At 38.4% G+C, this 23,606-nt stretch overlaps 1 protein-coding gene across 8 annotated transcripts in view; it reads left to right on the top strand.

Annotated features, from left to right (window-relative positions):
• The window catches only part of PDE3A (phosphodiesterase 3A), a 263,316-nt gene extending 240,266 nt beyond the window's left edge, over positions 1-23,050 (top strand). For 7 of the 8 annotated variants that reach the window (XM_068659285.1, XM_068659276.1, XM_068659300.1 and 4 more), the window contains 5 exons: positions 313-512; positions 1,534-1,737; positions 4,800-4,955; positions 9,198-9,438; positions 13,595-23,050. In XM_068659285.1, coding sequence (XP_068515386.1) covers positions 313-512; positions 1,534-1,737; positions 4,800-4,955; positions 9,198-9,438; positions 13,595-13,842 — 1,049 coding nt within the window. In that variant the 3' untranslated portion in view covers positions 13,843-23,050. Of the gene's footprint in view, positions 1-312; positions 513-1,533; positions 1,738-4,799; positions 4,956-5,643; positions 6,144-9,197; positions 9,439-13,594 lie in introns of those variants that run through there. The other variant, XM_068659294.1, reaches the window with a different exon arrangement.
• Positions 23,051-23,606: the final 556 nt, after the last annotated feature.

Below are 23,606 nucleotides of genomic sequence, written 5' to 3'. Positions count from 1 at the left end.
GAGTTGCTCACAAAGCTAAAGCATGTCTGTTGGCCCATATCTTATTGTTAATGCTTTATGTAGTTTGAGACCAGGCTCTGCTGGATGGCTGGAAGTTCCCTGGGGGATCTGAAATTGTTCTTTTTCAGCAGCATGTCTTACTGTACTGGGTCATGTACACAGCATCATAAAGTGTTCAGCACAGGACATGTTTACTCTTCAGTTAGGTACTATGAATCCTCCACTCTTCTTCCTGCTTTGCTGCTCCCATCTGTTTCAGTAAGTCACTGAAAAGGTGATGAGAAATTTTTAAACCTATTTATTTCTGCTCAGATTCTGACAGTGGAATCACTCACGGCCATATGGGTTATGTGTTTTCGAAGACATACACACCTACAGATGACAGCTACGGATGCCTAGCTGGCAACATCCCAGCCCTTGAGTTGATGGCTCTTTATGTAGCTGCAGCCATGCATGATTATGACCATCCAGGAAGGACCAATGCCTTTTTGGTAGCAACAAGTGCTCCTCAGGTAAATAAATCTCAGGCAGTGTTGCTGCCAAGTTTGGAAGGTCTATGGTAACAGCTTCTACTTGTCAGTGATACCTGAAGCTTACATTAAGCACAGTTATACCAAATATTTTGAAATAGCTTATCAAAGTGAAATAAATAATCACTTGGGGATTGCCAGTGAGTCTCCTTACACACCCTCACTACACTCAGGGGGAGTGTTAAGAAACGCATAGATAAAATGTCTTTGTGAAGGAGAAGCAAATGTTCTGCTGAATGCTGCAGAATCTATAACTGTTTGTGAAATTAAGGGAAATATTACTGTACACAGTAAGGCATAGAAAGATTAAAACAAACAGACAAACAAACTATGTAGTTTCCAGTGCACCATGCAAGTGAGTTTGAGCACAATCATAACATATATTTTCTGTTGCTCCTGTAGTATATGAATTGCTGCAGTCTTCTATGAATGTACCTTTACACTATGACTCTACCAGGGGAAAAAAAACATCTCTGTTTTACAAATGAATAATTGAGACTTAACTAAGATTACACAGAAGTTGCTGCCAATGCTGGCAGTTGAATTCAGTGATTCTGAGTCACTGTTTATTGGCTTAATTATGAGATCATCTTTCCTTACTTTACATAGCTGACCTGCCTGGCTTCAGTATACTCTGCTGAAAGATATTTCTGTGCAGAAAGAAAGAACAAAAGGTGTTGTAATGATGAGAAGTTGGTTAGGGATGCAGAAATTATGGATTTACTCCCCACCATGGATACAGAATTCGTTTCTTAGCAAAAGGAATTTTTTGGATCCAGAATTCATTATTATTATATATTCATTCTTATCCACTCTAGCTGAATAAATAGACTGATGGAAACTACTATTCCTGCCAAAATAACATTTGAAACCTCAGGAAAATCTTGAATAAAAATGAAATCAACCAAACCTGAATGTCCCTCATGCATTATCCCCACATCTTTCTTATTTCTGTAGTTGTGGTGTTTCTTTTGCTGAACATCTGCCCATGTTGTTTTCACAGGCAGTGCTGTACAATGACCGCTCCGTTCTGGAGAATCACCACGCTGCTGCTGCCTGGAACCTTTTCATGTCGAGGCCAGAATACAACTTCTTGGTCAACCTTGACCATGTGGAGTTCAAGCATTTCCGCTTCCTCGTCATTGAGGCAATTTTGGCTACTGACCTGAAAAAACACTTTGATTTTGTTGCCAGATTCAATGCCAAGGTAACAAGATTCATTTGGGTTTCTGGTGGATAGTCAGAAAAGTTTCCAGGGCTTGGTAGCATCACAGTGAAATGATTAAAAATGCTGCTGTGTTGCTTTTACTTCCGAATGGCTTCTCAGCTGCTGTAAAACATTCTGATGAATATTAATCTGGCATTTCTTTTACCTATTTGAATTTAGTGCCACAGCTTCTTTTCTTCTATATGCTTGTGTTTTTCAGAAGTTGGTTTAAAGCAGTATTTGTTGTCTTGTTGATAACATAAAAGCAGATTTAGAAAGGCTACTTTGCCCTGTTGAGGATATTATGTAATATAGGACAATTTGATGAAAATCCCAGTTACATTCTACTTTTCAATATTGTTTTCTTCTCTGGTGGTATTTTAGACATTAGCAAAACACTCAAGGGGAAAAAAAAAAAAAAGAAAAAAAAGAAAAAAAGAAGAAAAAAAAAAGAAAAAAGGAGAGGTTTTACCAGATTTCCCTAATGTCTAAATACTTAATGTGACTCTTTATCCGTTTAATTGTACTGTTCAATTAGCAAAACACAGATATAGTATGACTTTGAAATTCTGATCTGAAATGCAGTAAAAGATCTTTCTTTCCTACTTTGTTCCCAATGGGTAAGCCCCTGAGGAAGGTCAGTAAAGATCTTTTCTTTATGCTCAACTCAGTGAGTATAAAATCACAACCCTAGGAACCTATTTTTTTTAAAAATATTGTACAGTTTCATCTAGTTTCAATTTATTGGAAATTACTATTTATAAGTTTATTTTAATAAACTCCATCATCTATCCAAGCTGTAGGTACATTACCTGGATAATATCTGCTTGGGAGCTGATATTGCCTACTTGTTCTTTGTATAAAACCAAACACCTCCTAGCTGTTTTAGTTTCATATGTTTTCTTGAGGTATTGCTTAAGATGGACCTGTATCCTGAAAGTCTGAAGCCTACAGATGTATGACTGGTTTTGTTTTCCATTACCCTAAAAGATATCTCTTTGTTCGGCTCTAAGGAGCTGTAAAGAAAGGCCTTAAATTATGGTCCAGGGTAGACAGAGAACTGATCTGAAGATCCATGGAAGTCTTAACTCCTTAACTTTTGACCCCTGTTAGACATGTCCCACATCGTTCCTGGTGATATCAGAGGGGCTTCTTTAGATCTTAATTTTAAACCCCAATGCCATTTTCACCTGTCTAATTTCCTCTTAAAGTTTCGAACTTACTGGCAGATTCTCAGCTGCTAGGGCTCCCATGACAATAAAACACAGTAAATTCAGGCTGTCTGAATAAATCCTTTGCCTTTGACAGTTTGGACCAAAACCTTCACTTCTGTGAAAGTAAGTAATATGAAAAAAAAAAAAAAAAAAAAGAAAGAAAAGAAAAAAAATGAAGAGGAGAAAGTGAAAACATTAAGCAGTATTTGTGGCTGATCCTAGCTTTCCCTGAGTCATCACTGTCTTAAAAAGAGATTATTTACACTTGGTTAGAAAAACTTCTTTTGTACCAGAGTGGCCTCCGAGAGCAGACCTCACATTTTTGTATCTGAGTTTCTGCAACTTTGATAAGCTGAGCTATACATGATTATGTTATTGATTGAGTTGCTGAATTGTAGTTTAGTGTATTGACCACAGTCAGAGAGACTGTAGAAGTCAGTGTAAGCACATGTAATATAATCATCTTCCTACCAGAAAATCTTGCATTCTGGAAAGTACAAGATACAATGAAGGAAACTCACTGTCTGTCACTTTGGTGATATCAATGCATCAGAGCACTTACTGTCTGTCCTCTGACACTAGTTATGTCAGATCATGTATACTAAAAGCATAGCCCTCAACGTTGTGGACCTACTCCTATATGAGACAGGGGACTTGGTGACAGAGGACACGTAAGTTTTGTCTAGTCATAACACAACTTCCTATCCATTTTCAACTACTGAAAACTTGAAAATTAAAGCTGTGTTTCAAGAAGGGATTTGAATTTAAAAAGTTAATTAGACAGTAGAATAAAGTCCCTCCAACACTTGGAGATGATTTAGGAAAAAAACCTGGGATGGGAAAATGTGGCTAATGACAGCAAAGGTTGGTATCACTGACCATTGGAAAAGGCCAAGGTCCTCAATTCTTTCTCTGACTTTGTGGGTAAGACCTGGCTTCAGGAATCCCAGATCCAAGATATGTCAGAGAAAGTCAGGAACACTGATGACTTATCTTCAGTGAGGGAACACTGTAACAAACTCTGCATATACAAGCCCATGGGAGATGCAGAGTGTTATGGGGTGACAGGGCAAGAGTCAAGGGGTACAAATGGAAACACAGAAAATCTCATTAAAAATAGGAAAGGCTTGATTTACTGTGAGAGGAGTTGTATACTGGAAAAGGTTACTCAAAGAGGCTGTGGAGTTTTCCTCTTACTAGAAATACTCAAAATCCAACCGCTTGCGATCTTGAGCAGTGTCTAATAACTGGCCCTGCCTTGAGTAAGGGGATTGGACAAGTCCAGAGGTGCCTTCCAACCTCAGCTTTTCTGTGATTCTTTGAAGGTTATGCTTTGATTTTAAGGCAGTTGATAGCATATATCACATTTCATTGTGGAAGGTATGGGAAAAATTGAGAAAAGGAAAAAAAAAATGAATCCTGTCAGAAAAATTTAGATGAAATAGAAAAATAGACCTGTTACATGCATCTTCATGCTATAATAAAATCAGCATGTCATTTAATGGCAATTTATTTTTGTGCACAAATTAGGAAGTAATTTCTTGGAAAATGTCATGGAAAGGTTGCATTTTTTTTTTGTTTTCCCAGTAAATGCTTTCAGACAGACACATTATTTGCTAAATATTAATTTCTCATAATATATCTCAATGTTCATTGTTTTTCACTTATTTTTCTTTTTATAGGATGATATGCAGGTAATTGTAAATTTCAACTTTAATCTATCTCACCTGCTTACACTTGTGATTCTGTCAAGTAACTGAACCACAAGGTGTCCCTGGGCAGAATTTCCTCTGTGGATACATTCTTATTGAGCATTACTGTCAAGGTTTTCCTTTCTCTGCCTCACAGGTGAATGATGACGTTGGGATTGACTGGACTAATGAGAACGACCGCTTGCTGGTTTGCCAAATGTGCATCAAATTGGCTGACATAAATGGGCCTGCAAAATGCAAAGACTTGCATCTGCAGTGGACAGAAGGCATTGTGAATGAGTTTTATGAGCAGGTAAATAAATCATGTCCAAGGTGGTATCTGCTGGTTGCATGTTGTGGGCTAAACAGTCCTGCAGTGTGCCAATGCATGATGAGTGAAAATTGCAGAGAACAGGGCTAAAGGGAATGCCTAGAGTTCAAATTAGACCATTTGTTTGCTGGATTGGTGATAGTCCATATGGCACTCAAGCTTCTAATTTGTCCTCAAAGACATCTGATGATGGGGTTTTGTACAGGCTTAGCCAATCTAGTCTGTCAATATCCTTACCAGATACATGGTGAACAAGTTGTTCTTTTCCAATTTTTTTCTGTTGGCTTGTCATCCTTCTTTCAGTGTTCTTTAGTACAAATGATCTTTTCATCCTTTCTTCCATATCTTTTCAAGACATGTACTGGTTCTCATTGCTCTTCTCTGCAGTGACTCCAGGTGGCTCACACTTTTGTTGACATGTGCTCTCCAAAACTGGACACGACATCCTTATTGAGATGATCTAAACAAAGAAGAGGGGTTATTTTAGTTTCCCCTTGGACCATGTCCCTGCGTGCACACACACAGAAAACCTTTATGTAAAGAATATGAATGCCATTGTAACATTGTTGACTTTCAGTTTATTACAGACTTAACTATATCTGCTCCCTACATGTTGATTCTAGCTCATACTTTTTTTTTTTCTTTTTTTTTCTTTTGACATCACTTTCAGCTTTCCAAAGGTTTGTTAGTACAACAGCAATAATAAATGCAAGACTCAGCTGATGGTAGCACAAGGAAGAAGCAGACACAGACTGATTTACAAAGACCTGGGAATATAGCCAGGCACTGGTGCTCTCCTGCCAGGTATAAGGGTGCTCTTAATTGAAACTTTTCTCGTTATAATTTATTTAGGCATGCTGAGTGCAAGAGACAGAGCTGTTCCCAGTGGAAAGACATTTTGTTTCCTGAGTGGAAAGACATTTTGAATGTGCTGGTTAGACTGAACTTCACATCATGTCTTTTCAGGAAGAAGCATGCAGGCTAAATCACTGGATCAGACACTGGATAGTCTTCTAGAAGTGGGCAGACTGACTTAAAGTCATAGGATAACCCCTTTTAAAGTTTTGTCATCTTCACTCAAATTTACTGTACTTAGAGTTTGGAAAAATTAGGATTTTCTTCTGCTGCTGCATTCTGGAGTATGTAAAGAAATGGAAGAAGGGTCAAAATTAAGACATTGCCCTGAAGGTCCTTCATTTCTTTAAACAGTCCTGAGGAAAAGAAAGGGCTAAGATTCTTATATATATTACAAATATGGTTAGTTCAATTTTTATTTTTTTTTTCTTTGTAGAAGAGAATGAATCCCATAACAGAAGCAATTAACCTTCATCTCCCACGTTTTCTTTCAGGAAATGCTTTTCTTTGCTTATTCCCATTAAAGTTCTTCCAACAAATTGTACTTCACCTAATTCTGGTGATGATCATAGCTTATGTGTGTGACCACTGCATGCAAACAAAACTTGGTAATCATGTATATGATATGACTTTTCTTTGGTCCATAATAACGAATTTCAGAGGGCAGTAAGTGCCCTCCAATACAGTGGTATCATCAGAGTGTCAAAAAGTGAGCTCTGAGTTGAGCTTGGGAGAAATATGTATGAGAGGATGCTGTGTTATCTGTTCCACAATAAAATCTATGTTGTTGTCCATCAGTCAGAAAGGTATGCTATTAATATTTTTATGCTCTTGGAAGGTGCTCCAAAGGACTACTGCAGTTAATTTTCTTGTAATGCTGTAATTAAAAATAAATAAACTTAAGATTTATCTTCTCTGCAAATTTTGATTCAGAATAGCACAATTGTTATCTTCTTTACTGACTTTACTTTTAGTATGGGAACTGTGGGCAAAAGTCTTTGAACCCTTCACCTGCAAATTACAAGACATTGGGTGGTCGGTATGATTTTGTTGTTGGTGGTGGTGGTTTGTTTTAATAAAAGATGTATATTCACTATACTGAGAAATCAATATGTACTGTTAGATTTTCTGTTTTGTCTTTTGCCTGACATGAGTTGCCATCCTGACAGGATACTGGGACTTATGAGAAAGCTGTAGAGGGACTTTGTCAGGAAGTGTACTGCCAGGAAGTGTAGTTAATGGTTTTAAACTAAAAGAGGGTAGGTTTAGATTAGATATAAGGAAGAAATTCTTTACTCAGAGGGTTGTGAAGCACTGGAACAGGTTGCCCAAAGTTGTGGATACCCCATCCTTGGAAGTGTTCAACGCCAGGTTGGATGGGGCTTTGGGCAACCTGATCTGGTGGGAGGTGTCCCTCCCCATGGCAGGGACGGCTGGAACCAGATGGTTGTTAAGGTCCCTTCCAACACAAACAATTCTGTGATTCTATGATGGGGCTGAAAACAAAGAGCATATTCTTCCTAGGACCTACTTTTGACATTAATAACAATAAGTTAGATTTTCAATTTATTTAACCTAGGTTAAAACCTGACTTTCTTTAATGAAATATACTATATATGTTGTATTAAACCATCTTCGCCATGCTTTTGATCATCAACTTTCTTCTGAGTAGGGAAAAGCATTATTTTTCTCACTTCTGAAGAGGAAAATTTTATGGGAAGTTTGAACTTCCCCAGAACTGTTGTTATCAAAAAGCATACATTCAGCTTTTCCTGTGAGAATAGTGAAATATTTTTCTTGGGTTTCCTTTAATAAACACTGATTCCTCTGATGAATTTAACTCCCATAAAATAACAAGTGTATTGCATATAACTGTTGAAAAACCTGTACCATATTGTTACAGTATGTTTCATTTTTTCCCTCCACGTGTTCAGTATATTTATTCAAAGTTAGGCTAGATTTACATTAAAAAGAATCAAAAAATGCGCTGCAATATATTTCACATAATAAATCATGTTTTAACTGGACATGAAAAAAAACTTATAAACATTTCAATACTCAGCTTTCTTTCCACTAGCGACAACTTACAACTATGAAATCTCAGATATGTTACTATGAAGAAGAGGGAGTTGCCACTTCTTTTAAATTTGCTTGTTATTTCAAGGATGGATGACATGTTTCAGTGTTTTGTTAAGACTAATATTCTGCATTTAATGATTGATTATAATGTTTTTGGTAGGTTATGATAAAAATAAAAAGAACAAACCACAAGGAAGTGAGATGTTTGTGGTACACGCTTCAAAATCGAACTCTCACTCATTGACTTTCCAATCTATCAATGAGCTGTTGACCAGATAACATTGTCTCTGACTTTTGGAAAATTTAGATTGCCAGAAAATAAATTCAGGCAACATGTAAATTCATGGAAAGTGAATATGTCTGCCCAGATCCTAATCTGTATTCTCAAAAAATAGATCTCCATGTTGCATTAATGTCTTAATTTGCATAACAGGTTTGATTAAAGGGGTGGGGGGGTTTTTTGTTTGTTTGTTTGTTTACTGGGGAAGTGGTAATCAGTCTTGACATGTCTACTCAGCTGAAAACTCGCTGATATCACCAGAGTCTTTGCTATGATAGGGGTGAGTGAGAATGTCAGACTTTGTACTTAAAGAAAGTTCGACCTTTTTCACATCATGAGAGGAGGCAAATAAGTCTTCCTATACCTCCTCTCAGCCCTCTCTCCCCAAGAAAAGATAGCAAAAACCTTTATGGGAAAGATTTACTGCTTCTGAGTTATGCCGACATTGATGGGGATCATTCTAGAATTTCCAGAAAGCAGATAATTATGACCCAAAGCCAAAAGGAGCTCTTTGTTTTAAGAAATAAGGACAAAATCCATAAGAAAACTAGGTCAATGAAATGGCTCTGGCTTGCAGCAATTCAGTCTTGTCCCCTGCAAACAGTTGGCTGAGTACAAGGAGAATAAGCTAACAATCACAAAATCAGAAAACATTTCTGAAAATAATGTAAAGAAAGAAGGAAATCATCAGTTTTCAAACTTTCAAACTCAGTGCAAAGTACAGGACAATGGTGATGGGCATCATTTAGAGCAGTGATCACAGTAACATTCTTGTTAAATTCACCCTGTTGGTAGTGGGTCCTCTTACAAGAAAAGAGCTGTAACTTCAATGAATCATTTGACATGATGGCACTGTAATAATGTCATGTTGGCATGCTATGGAAGTGGCATTACAGTAGAACTATTTCTCTTTCATCATTTTTAATTGGTTTGAAGTGCATTGCTCCTTTTCATTACACGGTTTTTCTCTCATTCACTTCAGAGAAATTACTGCTGTTTTTCTTCTCCAGGGTGATGAAGAGGCTAGCTTGGGCCTTCCTATCAGTCCTTTCATGGATCGCTCTGCTCCTCAGCTGGCACACCTCCAGGAATCTTTCATCACTCACATTGTGGGACCACTATGTAACTCCTATGACTCAGCAGGGCTGATGCCAGGAAAATGGATAGAAGATAGTGATGAATCAGGAGACACTGATGAGCATGAAGAGGAAGATACAGCAGAAATGGAAACGTATGAAAATGCTGAATCCAGTAAGTTACTCACACTTATTTTTTTCAACAGAAAAGTTCCATATTGTGACCAAAAACTAAGAAGTCATATTGTAAAAGCATAGAGACCATGAACTGGTCATGTTCCGTGTAGACCTCTCCGGAGTTAGTGATTCAGTGCTGTCCTTGGTGAAGTTGTCACGAGGTTAGTCACATTGGCACTCCCTTCCCTGTATCTCATCTGTCTAGAAAGCACCAGCCTTTATTGCCCTAGTGATACATAGCCTTTTCTCTAACAACCTAAACTTTTCTATTCTTCCCCAAATCGTTCCATGCCCAAAGTTCAAAGTAAACATTAAATAATATAGTGTGCACAGATTTATTTTAGTATCCACCAGCTCTACAGGATCATCTCTCTAATAGCAGACAGAACTACAGGTTTCTGTGGCAGATTCACATTTATGGAATTGTCTACCAGATGGAAAGCTATGAGGTTGATAACCAACAGAGACCACAAAGCATTGAAACTGATGTTTCTGTATTAAAAAGAAAGACGAAGGATGTTCTCACTTATCCATTCTAGGGTCTGGCCTTACTTTTAAATTCTTAGTCACCATTCATCTCATTGCTGTATTGTGCAATATTCTGTGTCCCTGCTAGTCAAGTTCAACAATGCTGTTTTTAAGTTTAAAGCACGGGCCATCATTAACACTTGCCATACTGAAAACCAACCATTTTTAGTCATCTGTTTCCTTTTCCGTTTTTCTTTTCATAGAATCATATCATAGAATCATAGAATGGCTTGGGTTGGAAGGGACCTTAAAGATAATCTAAATCCAACACCCCGGCATAGGCAGGGATGCCACCCCCTAGATCATATTGGCCAATGTCCCATCCAGCCTGGCCATGAACACCTCCAGGGATGAGGCATCCACAACTTCTCTTGGCAACCTGTTCCAGTGCCTCACTACCCGTACAGTGAAGAATTTCCTCCTAATGTCTAGTCTAAATCTACCCTCTTTTAGGTTAAGACCATTCCCCCTGTCTTATCATTACGTGCCCGAGTAAAGCGTCCTTCTCCATCCATAAAGACCCCTTTATGTATTGAAAGGTCTAAATTAAGAGTCTGAATTGAAAGGTCTCACTTGAAAGGTCTCCCTAGACCCTTCTCTTCCATAGGAGAGGTGCTCCAGTCCTCTGATCATCTTTGAAGTCCTTCTCTGGACTCACTCTAACAGGTCCACTTCCTTCTTGTGCTGGGAGCCCCAAACCCGGATGCAGTACTCCAGGTGGAGCCTCACAAGGGCAGAGTAGAAGGGGACAATCGCCTCCCTCGACCTGCTGGTCACACCTCTTTTGATGCAGCCCAGGATGCAGTTGGCCTGTGCTGCATGCACGCAGTGCTGGCTCATGTTGAGCCTTTCATCCACCAGAACCCTCTAGTCCTCCAAGTCTTTCTCTGAATGGCTGGTCTCAGTGATTTCTCTCAGGCCATACTCCTGTCTTGGAGTGTCGTTACCCAGTTGCAATACCTTGCACTTGGACTTGTTGAACCTTACGCAGTTCACGTGGGCCCACTTCTCCAGCCTGCCCAGGTCCCTTTGAATGGCATCCCTTCTTTCTTTGGTATCAACTATACCACTCAGCTTGGTGTCATCTGCAAACTTGCTGAGAGTGAACTCAATCCCATCATCTATGTCATTGATGAAGATATTGAAAAGCACTGGTCCCAAGACAGACGCCTGAGGGACACCACTCATCACCAGTCTCCATCTGGACATAGAACTATTGACCACTACTCTCTGAGTGCAGCTGTCAAGCCAATTCCTTATCTACCAGCAGGTCCACCCTTCAAATCCGTATCTTTCCAATTTAGAGATTAGGATGTTGTGTGGGACTGTGTCAAAGGGCTTACAGAAGTCCAAGTAGATGACATCAGTCAGTCTTCCCTTGTTGACTGATGCAGTTACTCCATCATAGAAGACCACCAGATTGGTTAGGCACGATTTACCCTCGGTGAAGCCATGCTGGCTGTCCCAGATCACCTCCTTGTCCTGCATGTGCCTTAATATTGCCTCCAGGAGGATTCATTCCATGATCTTCCAAGCACAGAGGTGAGGCTCACCAGTCTGTAGTTCCCCAGGTCTTCCTTTCTACCCTTCTTAAAAATGAGAGTGATCTTCGCCTTTTTCCAGTCACTGGGGACTTCACCTGACTGCCATGATTTTTCAAATATGGAGAGTGGCTTGGCAACTACATCAGCCAACTCCCTCAGAACCCTAGGATTCATGATGTTCTACCTCATTATAATATTTTATTATTCAAGCTATTGCTTTTATGTTTTTTATCTTTTTCAGAAACTTAAAAATGAAAGTATCAAAAGTTTTGAAATACCCAAAGAAGTTCTTCCTGCTTCCTTCTTACTGAATGTGAGGTGCTCATCTCAGTCATACCAACATATTAAAAACTGTTTTCTTCTGGTTCCCTCAATTCTCTGTGACTATATGGATCTGCATTAGGAATCTACAGAATCTTTTGTGTAGATATAGAGGTCTTAAAAGTTATTAGAAATTTGTTCCTATCATCAACATAGTTATGGATGTTCTAAACTTTCACAAAACTTATAAATGAAAGGTTGAGATGTGAGATACATAAATACTATGTGTTGTGGAGATGTTGGTAGAGATGTTTTTCTTGATGGAAAAAAAAATAGGTAGACGGAAATATATAGTTGTTGCAGAAAATGTAGCTCCTGATAATTCACTGAAACAGCAGAGATGTATGTAGAGTTATGAAAATTTAAGGTAGCCTAAAATTGATTTATTTTGTTACTATACAGGAACATGTAATTTTCTCAAAGTTCTGTTGTAAATATAAAAATCAAACAGTCTGTAGTGATTCAGACAAATTTTATCACCACAGCAAATGCTCAGTGGTCCCTGCAGAGAGCAGCAAGATGCAGGTCACCCAGGAAACCCAGAAGGGAATGTCCTGCTGTGGTATTGGCAGAGTAGGGGTTTCTTATTAGTGCTAAACCCGAAGGTTTCATACAGAGAACCAAGGGCTTTCTAATGAAGGATTGAATTGGATTTGGTCTGTGCTCAGTGAAAAGCTCTTTGTTTCCAGTACAAAAGCTTCAAGGGCTAAACATTTTGGACCCTGACACAGACATACTTCAGGCAACCTGCAAATGCTAATCCACGCAAATTTATTTGGTACAAAACATTCCTGTACGTCACCTTCTTTAAAAAAAGAAATCAGCAGTTGTCTTTGGAGGGGTTATTATTTCAGTTCTATCACTGACATTGCCACTGTTAATGATCAGGGAAAATTTTCAAGCTTTGTAGTGTTAAGGAATTAACAATTTGTGTTGGACAGGCTATACAGGCATAGGAAAAAAAAAAAAAAAAAAACTTCAGAAAGCAAAACACTTGTGTCAGGAGCCCTGAGAACTAACAGTGACAAAAGCATTTTTCAGATTAACAGGAAGGGACTGATGAATCAAAAACAGAGATATGAGATACTTCCTGATAGTCTTTAGCTATGTGACCACTTCATCAGTGATCAAACTCTGTTGCTGGAGCAATGCCGTGTAAAGGCTTTGTGATCGTCTTCACTGTAGTGGTAGAGTAGTAAATCTCAGTCTTTGATGAGGGAACATAGGAACAGGTTTCTTCCTTTGCTTACTAATGCTTAATCAGTTTGTTATCCTCACACAGCACTTCTCAGATCAAAGGCAGAATGTGAGAAAACACAAACAGGCAAACAGGATTTTTTTATTTTTTTTTTCTAGAGCAGTGAGCAGAGATCTGTTTGGGGATAGGGGTTTAATGTCTGTGTTACAAAGTAAGATGATCACTGTCTTGAAGCACTTAATCCCAAAACAGTGAGTGGAAACAGCTCAGAAACATATTTTGTGCATAATTGTTCAAACACTAGATGTCTCTGTGAGCTATATGGTAAGTGACAGCATGCAGTCCATGAGCAGACTAGGCTGGGGCTCAAACAGTGTAGCAAAAGCTTTCTCCTGGAGGTCTGGGTTGACATGACTTTCTGAGTTTTTAAGAATCTTTAAGTTTGTGATTTTAAAAATCTGTTGGTACAATTCCTGTATGTTATAACACACCCTACTTCCTACACCTTCAGTCTGTTCTACTTCTTCCCTCACAGAACATTAACATCACATGGTATTTTACAGGAAAGAAGAAGTTCAAGAGGAGGAAAATCTACTGTCAGATCACTCAGCACCTGCTCCAGAACCATAAAATGTGGAAGAAAGTAATTGAGGATGAGGAGAGGTTAGCTGGGACAGAGAAGCAAGGCGCAGAGCAATCCACACTGCACCAATCTTCAGAACAAATTCAGGCCATCAGGGAAGAGGAGGAAGAGAAAGGGAAGCCCAAGAGGGATGAAGAGGAGAACACAACTGTAGAACCAAACCAATGACAATATTTACAGCAGTATTTTACGACAGATTGACTCATGCACAAACTCTTTCTCAAGCCAGCACAGCATTTAGACACAACACTGTAGAAGTATGGGATTATGCGCCTACAGCTGTTTAATTTGTTTCTCTTTCTTTTTTATGGTGAGGTACATTGTTTAAACTCCTATGCTCAAGGAAGCTTTCACACTGCGACACCGGCTTTTACAGACTTTCTTTACAGAGATTTGGAGGTGGGGGTGGGGGATGGAATTATATAAATATATATATACATAGCCAGGGTTATTGGCTGCGCACTTCAGCAAAATACATTTAATGATATATTATGGTCACTGTGATATTTACAGAAGGAAGTTATCTAAAGAAATGCTGCTTCTAAAGCACATTTGCAGTTAACAGTGAGGTACCAGTTAAGTAGCTTTGCTCTTAATGCTGAGGGATAACAGTTCCAAAGCTTTACATGAATGCCAATGTATCCTGCCAACATATATGTGTGCGTGAGGGGGGTGCTTGTGTGTGTGTGTGTGTCATATAGCATAGTTTGAGTTCTTATCAGACTAGCTGTAGCACATGTCCCTATACATGACAATGAACAGGAGGCCTGCATTATAGAGAATTTGTGCCCATGAGGAAGGCGGAGCCCTTTGTGAGGAATTCTGTGTTTCCCGTCGTCCTCTAAGTCCTGCATTGCACACTGGCTGCAGGCAGCAGCCTTGCAGTAGGACCCATGCTAGCTTCATCTCTGTCTCCTCCTCCTCTTCTGGCATTTCTCAGACTGCTGGCAAAAGGGAAATGCCAGGACGTTTATTTCCAGGGAGGTTTATGAGGGGTTGTGCAGCACACTGCTCTTATAAGGATCTGGCCCTCCGTCCACTTCTGAGTGTGTGAATGGCATATATGTTTCAGCAGGAGAGAGAAGAAAGCAAATGTGCATGCGCACATGGAAACTAGAGGCACACTGCCATCTTTCCACCCTAACCGTATGCCTCCATGCATCAGTGGCCAAACATAACAATTTTGGAGCAAAACTAAGTCAACGTCTCTTGAGAGCAAAGAAGGGGAGCATGGGGGTCATGCCTCAAAATAAAATGCGAATGTTGCAATAGGAGAGGGGTGGGAGAATGGTGCCAGTCCTGCGTATGTCTCAGCAACCACTCACATGAGCTTCAGAGAGCTTGTTTTTTCGGTGTGAGGGCTGGATGGGAGCAGTTTGTAGATGGCGTTCTGCTTAGAAGCAGCGTGTTTGATCCCACCAATATACTTATTTTTTGTTTGCTGTTTTTTTTGTTTGTTTGTTTGTTTTTTAATGAGAGGAAAAGATCAGGCCTGTAGAAGAGCAGATCTTTTTGTTTTGTTATGTTTGTTTTTCTCTGTTGTTTATGCTGTGAGCCAAATGTCTATTTAAAAGGTTGAATATTCACTTTCAATATTTTATTTCACAATATTATATTTGTCAATGATTAGCTATCTAGATGTAAATATGGAAAATTTTTTATGGGTTCCTGTAGATAATGATATCTTTAAGAAAAAGAAAAAAAAAAAAGAAAAAAAGGAATTTTTTTTTGTAAAGCTAATTTTTTAAAGAATAAATACAAAAACATTTTTATACAGTGTAGCCATTTTCAAACCCAACAAATGAAGTCTTGAATACGTGTAAAACCTTCTAGGAAGCCACTGGTCTACAGGTTCACGGCTTTAGCATACTAATGCTCTTTGGGACTGGCGGCACCAACCAGTACCACACAATTTACAGGTTGTCTTTGTTGATTTTCCCCACAAAAATAATTACACGTATATATATATATATATATATATATATATATACATATATATATATATATGTATATATATATATATATATATATATGAAGATCAATATCTCTCAAAAATGGTTTGACTACATATGTTTTTTATATGCTAATCTTGCAGTCCCTTGCCAAAAAGAGGATTGCTTGTTGGAGTGAGAATGCTTGTGAAAGGAAGAGTTTGTAGAAGTCCTTTCTATACATGTATTAAATTGCTGACATTGCATCCATCGCGTTTTGCCATTGTTATACATTTGCAGTATTTCCCCGTCCTGTTGATACCTTCCCCAAAATGTTAGAAAACCCTCTCTATCAAAGCCAACATGTGCTGTCAGAGTTTCTTTTTGCTTTGCATAAAGAGGATTGTGGTTTCTTTCAAGCAGAGAAGATGTTTGCATTTTGACAGAATGACTGTAAAGCATGGCTCTGGACGCTCTTACCAGCAGAAAAATTTAGTCAGTGGTTTTCAATGAAATCAGAAGAACAAAGATCCAAATTTCACTATTGTTTTACAGGGAAAGGATAAAATTAATTCAAAAGAAAAAGTGCCATCACTTGAGTGTTCTCCAAGATCTAAGCAAGTCTCCACCAATTTCAGCTTGCATTGTTTTCATGCCTTTTCTGTACTTCGATTAACCATTTAATTTGGGGTGGTTTTCTTGTACAAGTAACATGCATATGTTATAGTACCAGAATTATTTAATGTGTTTCATTCTGCCCTTAAAAATTAAACATAGAGATGCTTTAAAATATCACATCTCTAAGCATATTTTTCTTCTTTTTTTTTCAGTGCATGCTCACTGGAACTGGATTTTTTATATTGATTTTATATTGCTTTTGCTAGAAGAAGAAAAAATGTATTACACAAAGTGTCAGTGGGTGCCCACTTGGTAAAATTAAGATGAGCCAGAATGAGGTCAGTTCTTGTGACTAAAGTTTCATTAACTCATCTAAGCAAATATACAAGGTTGAACCAAGAAAAATTATCCTAAAAATGTTCAGAAAGGGAATTATTATATTTTTCTTATTCATCATTGTCAATAGGTTGTCAATAGGTAAAATCACATTCCACTCTAATTTGTTGAGCTTTCTTTCTATAATAACAATGCAGCTGTTATAAATTACTACATTGATACACGAGCCTATTTGTGGGTGCAGTTTGATTAACTCAGGACTTTTACAGTATGGGAATTGCAGACAGGCGATTTATCCAAACTGCTAGCAAAGAAGCAAAAGTATCTGGGACTGGTGATTTTTTTTGTACTCCACATAATTAATGGTAAAATCCAATTTCTGCAGGTATTCACTCCTTATCAATCTGATTTTGCATCTTTGCAATGTATTTCTGGAAAAAAAAATTAACAGGGAATTCCCCAGGATGTAACACAAAGAAAATATGAGATATTTTATATCAAATGTGTGAATACATTTGTTTGCTTTTTTTTTTTAATAGATAGTGAAACAGTGACTTGTTTTTAGTTTTTATTTTTGTTGTTCGTTTTTATACAAGTCTCTTGTCCAAAGGAGGCAAACCTTTTGACCCGCAGTTACAGCACTGTTTTTGAGGTTAGACCTTGATGCTTTTCCATTTTGTGCAATCCTTTGGAGTTGCAAACCCTAAACAAACCACAACCTATGCAGTATGTTGGGGAAAAAATAATTAAAAAAAAAAAGACAGAAAGAAAAAAAAAAGAATTGTATCATCAAAGTGTTCAGAATTCTGGTAGGATATTTAAAGAATTGATATGGGTTTCTGGTATGTACATTGTGTAAAGGGGTTCATCAAATGCTAGAGAAAGTAAGCCCTATTTAAACAGTGTTTTGCAGTTTAAAAAAAAATAAAATATATTAGTTTTCAATTCTTTAAAAACAGAGAGGGAGAGAAGTATCACACTGTTTTCCAGATTCAATGTTTTGCTTTTTCCACTGTAATGGCACCTGGGGGCTGATCCTGTTCCTTTTAAGTCTAGGAGGTTTGCTGTTTCATTAAGTTGGAGGCTTTTTGTAGGACTTGCAGCTTCTTGTGCAGTGAGAAGAATGCTCTGCTAATCACGTGGCAATTACATATAAACCTATTTGTCCCTATATTCACAGTTTGCTTAGTAGTCATATGATGTTTACTGTGGAATATAACTTCTCTCTTTATGCTTGTGGTGCAGAAGGATCACAATGAAGTAGAGATTATGAAAGCCTCAAATTAATTATTTTATTACCTTTTCTCTTATGAGGAGTCTAAGATTTTGGTTTTCAAGAACCTAAAACAATGTCTGGAAGTAAAAATTTCTACCACTTTCAAAGTGTCATAGTTTATTTCTTATGTTCTGATTTTTGAGGGAAATTGGCATTACGTGTTTCATTTGATGTACAGAATGTGTTGACACACCTCTAAAAATCAGTTGCTTCCTCCAGTAGAAAAAGCAGTTGATGTGATTCTGTGAGCCATAGATCAGAAATAAGTTTTAGGAATCTACTAGGAAAAAGTAATTCTCCAGCATTTCTTGCAGCATTTTAAATTTCCCTCCTCTGTACATGAAATCCCTTACAGAAAGGTGGATAAATGACTGTGTCACCAATACGCTCCCCTGTGACCTTGTACAGGGTGCTGGCTCTCATAGCAAATGACTGCCACATTCTAGGTATAGATGGTTCCTAGGCAGATGTGATTAGAGACTGCATTTTTAACATGTGTTTTTAGATACAAAAATATTTTTGAAAGTCTAGACTGACATCTCTACTTTCCTTCCCTCCTTCCCTCCAAAATGCCTCAGGTAGTAGAATGCAGTGTGGACAAGCCAAGGTTCTAACCAAACTGAGCATCGGTCGGTGGAACAGCTCATGAGCACTTCCCAGCCTATGTTCCAGTCTGGGCACCTCTGCACCCGCTGCTTCATCCATGCTACCAAGCTGTGAACTGAGTAGGTGTGGAGTGGCTGTCAGTTTAGGTACTTGACAGGCTGGGACTTAGGATGTTAGAGAATTTTGTCTATTTTCAAAATGAACCTTAAGCACTTCTGAAAAATTTTGTCATCAGCATAATTCATCCAAAGGTTTGTGGTTGGTCCCAGGTTTTAATGAAGTAGTTTTGCAAAGCCTCATAAGTTACCTGGCACATCCTGCTTGGTCTGTGTGGGGGTTTGATCCTGTGGTGGGGTGATGGTGAGGGGGTTGCTGCTGATGTACATGGGTGGAGGTTTGGATCCACCTTCTCACTGTCTTTCCATTGGCACTTCCAGAAGTGCCAGTCAGTGTGAACCTGACTGTGACACCTGACAGTATGAACCAGACAGTGTGAACCACTGCAAACCTGGCTGTGCCCAGGGCTGGGACCTAGAGCAAGCACAGGATGCTTGACCAGCAAACACCCCAGAGATATGCATCAGCTGATCCAAGTGTGGGAGAGGCAACACAGGTGTACTGCAGTTTATTCTAGAGAGGAACCGTCTAATAGAAAGGACATTCAATAGGCTGGGAAGGCAGCAAAGAGTTTGTGGCTTGTCTTTCTCAGAAAGCAGAGGCTTGACTGTTGGAAAACCTTGTGATTCATAAAAGGTATAGTAGTTGCTATTTCTTTTTTAAGCATTGTTATGGTTGAGATGTTCCAGAATTACATGTTTAAAGCAAAAAGGTTTCAGTTTAAGCATGAGCATGAGAATCTTGAGTGTTAAATCAGAGCATGTGCCTCTCCCTGGTCTGCTGCAGGTTGGAGGCAGGTGTGGACACTCACTTGTTCTCTCTAGTCTTGGACCTGGATATTGGTTTGAGAAGTTGAGTATTCCTTTTCTTTGAAAATCAAATGTTAATCCCATTGGAGTGAAGTAAACCTGGAGTTTCAGGGTTTTTAGTTGATGTTGCAGCATTAGTTAAAATGGTCACAGCATTAAAGAGAAATGTTCCCACTAACTAGGGCAGAGGAATCTTCTTTTCAATTTTTAAGTGACTCAACAAATAAAAGCACCCTTTGACATCTGAACGATTTTTTTAAATTTATTTATTTATTTATTTTTAATGTTAGTAGGAGTAAAAGCCTATAAAATTGAAAGGAAGGAGTAAAGAAAATATGCTTATGATGTGTTCTCAGTGTTCAGGCCTCCTGAAGAAAATGTACCTGTTAAGTGTTGTTGAATGGATGGGGAAATAATTGAAATCAAGGTGAAAAATATTTAAGCAATCATTGGAAAAACTAGCAAAAATATTAATTTTTGAAGGCAAACTTTGAATTAGAACAAAATACCACCAGTACATTTGAGAACAACTGAGTAAGATAAATCTTTCTTTGAATTTCATCATTTTCATTTAGCAAAACAACATTCCTCTGGAGGTAAATCAAAGCATGGTTTTAGCCCCTGCTGTGGAAGTTATTGAATCTCCATGTTGGAGGGAGCAGTGCAAGAGTTACCCTCCATTTACTTCCTAATTATGATTTATTCAGAGTCTTTTATTGTGATTTGCTTGGCAGGCAGGTGATTTTTGATGAAAAATTCATCACACCTCCTCAGTAGGATGTAAACGTTGCCCCTGTAAGTCCCTGCCTGAAGTCTTAGGGAGATGCAAGCTCCTCAGGAGCTGGCTGGCAGACAAGCACTGATTTATTTCTGGAGAGTCCATTCTCACAATGGCAGATGGGGGCAAAAGCTTGAGCTAGTTAACAATACTTCTTTGGCAAATCTGAAACAGTAAGTATTGCACAGCTTGAAAGCTTGCCAGCATCATTTGAGGTGCATGCAGAAATTCCCCTGAGTGCTTGCAGATGTAAAACAATTCCTTCTCAAAGGTGATTCGTTTATGTATAATCAACTGGCCATGTCAGTGGTCTGTTGAGCTGAAGTATGATGTAAAAGAAGGATTTCTGATTGAAGTTTTCTAGTCCTCTGTAATCAAAGAAAACTTTTATTGGTGATACAGGATGAAAAAATGATAATATTTATTTCAATTGAGATTTTTTAGGTAGCTGTACTGTGCTTGTTGTTTCTTACTTACAAAGCTGTGCTTTGTGGTATGTCCAGTTTGGAAACTGGACAAGAGGTGAGAGCTGTCCTGCTGCTGCTGGCATATGAGACCTGGGTGCGCTAAGGAGTACACCAAAATTTGCAGACATGGGAAGTCTTTTCTCCCAGGAGTGACTTGGATGGGAAAACACATGCGTTTCTGTTTTCTGGCTGTGTAGAAGCATAAGAGCAGACATAATGGACTTTGCCACAGCTGTAGGCTGCATATCCTTTTATGACTGAAATCTGTCCTGGCTCAAGGGCTGTAGAAAGCAGATTAAACAAGCAAGGTGCAGCACACGCCGTGGCCCCAGCGAGGCAGGCATGCATTTGCTCTCACATCTTCAGGCCTGCAGCAGGAGCTGTGCTCACACTGTCAGCCTGTGTGAATGGTAGAGGATGCAGCAGGAGGGAAAAAAAGTCAGATTTCAGAGCGCTGTTGTCGAAGTAGCTGGAGAAATACCTGTGGATAAAGCAATCCAACTCTATACCCACCTCGCCATGGTTGGCTCACAGCTGTAGCCCCAAGCGCAGTGGGCTTAGATACTCTGTTTCCCAACACCGTCTTCCTTTATCACAGCGAACACTTGCAAACAATCAATGTGAATTAGCAATTGCTTGTTGCTTTTAAATATTTATTTAAAGGAGAATTGTTTTTGTTATGTTGTTCCTTGACCCCAGTCATTTTGCACCCATGCTTTTATGAAAAGGAAAAATAAATATAAAAATAGTAATGTGAGCAGAGAGAAAGCAGTTAGTTTGCCAGGCATGTACATACTTTTTTGGGTAGAAAATCCATCGTCTGCTAAGGCTATGTTCCATTTTGAAATTCCTCCCTGATTCTGACACACAATTAAAATCTGTATTTGAATGCAAGATTTTCATTTTAGGTCTTTATAAACCTTAATGCAGTACTGCAGATGGTATCTAAAAGATCAAAGACAGCATTTATTACTGCTATATGGTGTTGATGGTATTTTTAATATTTCAGCTATGTCAACATACATTTGGTCATTACTTTTCTAAAGTCAAGTCTTCTTTTCTTGAGTAATCAATGTAAGATGTTTGCATGATGGAAAGTAATTTAAGTTCACTTTTTAAAAAGATGTGATTCATACTGTATGTTATGTTTGTTTATCAGATAACATTTTCACTGAGGGGTGGCAGTTTATTTTTTCTAAGTGCTTTTGATAGATGAACATCTGGGACATTTTCCAACAGAAACACATTTTCTAACCCTTGCCTCAGCAACTCCAGTGGAAGTAGTACCTTTCAAAAATAATGGTTTTCCAACACAGTTCTGCTATCTGACTAAAAATATGCAAGTATGCCCAACACATACAAGCTATATTTAAATAAATAAATAAAATCCCATTTTCATTGAAGTAATTAAAAAAATCAATCCAGCAAGGTCAAAACACTTGCTGAATGAAAATTTTGGGTGTGTTGATATAATGGACATGCTTGCTTCCCGACCAAATTTTGGGGCCAAATCATACAAATTTTGTATTTTCAAATCCACAAAAGGCCAACTGAGGTTTCTGAGTTCAGAAAACCCCGAGGAATTGTTATCTCCCTTTATACCCTGTGAGCCCTTACTCCTGTTGACTCCCAGTGCTGCCTTGGGACCCCAGGGCACTGCGCTCCAGACAGATTTTGTGATGTTCATTCAGATTCAGCTTGAGCAACACATTTCTGCAAATCTCCACTAAATTTCCAAATTAATCCTTCCTGAATTTTTTCACCTCAGGAGGTGAGAGAAAGGGGGGAAAATTAATTGTTTTTACGGCTGCATTTGAAAAGGGTTTTGGATACCTTTGTAAGTCCTTTGAAGCAATATTTTGAAAAATAACTGCCAACCAAAGTGGCAATGCAGAAAAGTGCCATCTTGTTCAGGATTTGTACACACCAATTTTTAACACAGTGTTCTTTTCACTAAGTACTACATACGTTAATTTATATTTATATATTGTCAATATTGTTGTAACCAAGCTTCTCCTTTTTAAACACTTCAAGAAAAAGGCCTTGTATTTTTAGGTGATTTTCATAAACGGAATAATTCTTTTCCTTTCACTAGTATCTTGCACTCAGTACATGTAGCAATACTTAATATATTCTCTTCACAAGTATTTGTTAAGTGATTTAGTTAATGGCTGATAAATGTTTTGTACAAAATAGATTCTGTACAGGAAAAAAAAATCTTTTAGATAAACATTATTTATTTTTACTGTTTTGTAAGTTAGACACTATAATGAAGCTCCTTTTTTGCCAGAATTACTGGAAGTGCCTCTTGGTAAAATGTATTATACAGTAAATACGTATTCAAAATTATTAGAAATACTTGTCACAAAATGAACAATGTGGATGTTGCAATGTGAAGACAAATGTACAACATAAATATAATTCTGTGGTATACTGTTTGCTGTGTTTCTTCCTTTATCAAACAAATTTGCTTTCAGTGCTCAGCTTTCTGCTTAAGTGCCAGGCAGCAGATGATCTATCACCTCTTCAAACTCCAATTCAGTAAGGTTGGTGGGAGGAGTTAATCAAGTTTTATATCATGTCCAAAATCACATGTTCTCTCTGAGCCTTCAGGTGGAGGGTATAAAATAGGTGAGCATCAAACTGCAGAGGTAACTGATAATACTAGACAATCCTGAAGAAGGATTTTTCTTGGGCATCATTCATACTACATAACTTCCAGCATAGACAAGGCAGATTTCTGATTTGTTTCACGGCCAGTTATGTGACTAAACACCGAGCTGAGCAGAGGGTGAGGTGAGGGCTGTTGGCTTTGTGGTGGCTGCCAGGCACACCCCTCTCCTGCTCCGCAGTGTCCCTGTAATCCTCTGCTGAACTTCCACCAGCTTGCCAGCAGCTGTTTGACAGTGCAGCCATTAAAAGTGTTTGCATTTTGCCATTGTGTGTCCTGCCAATGCAGAAGGTATTTACCCTTTCTCCATCTTGGTTTTTCTC

The sequence above is a fragment of the Anas acuta genome, chromosome 1 (assembly GCF_963932015.1).
Source record: "Anas acuta chromosome 1, bAnaAcu1.1, whole genome shotgun sequence".
Classification (NCBI taxonomy): domain Eukaryota; kingdom Metazoa; phylum Chordata; class Aves; order Anseriformes; family Anatidae; genus Anas; species Anas acuta.
Note: the sequence above shows the minus strand (reverse complement) of the source record. Positions and strands in the feature narration are given on the sequence as shown.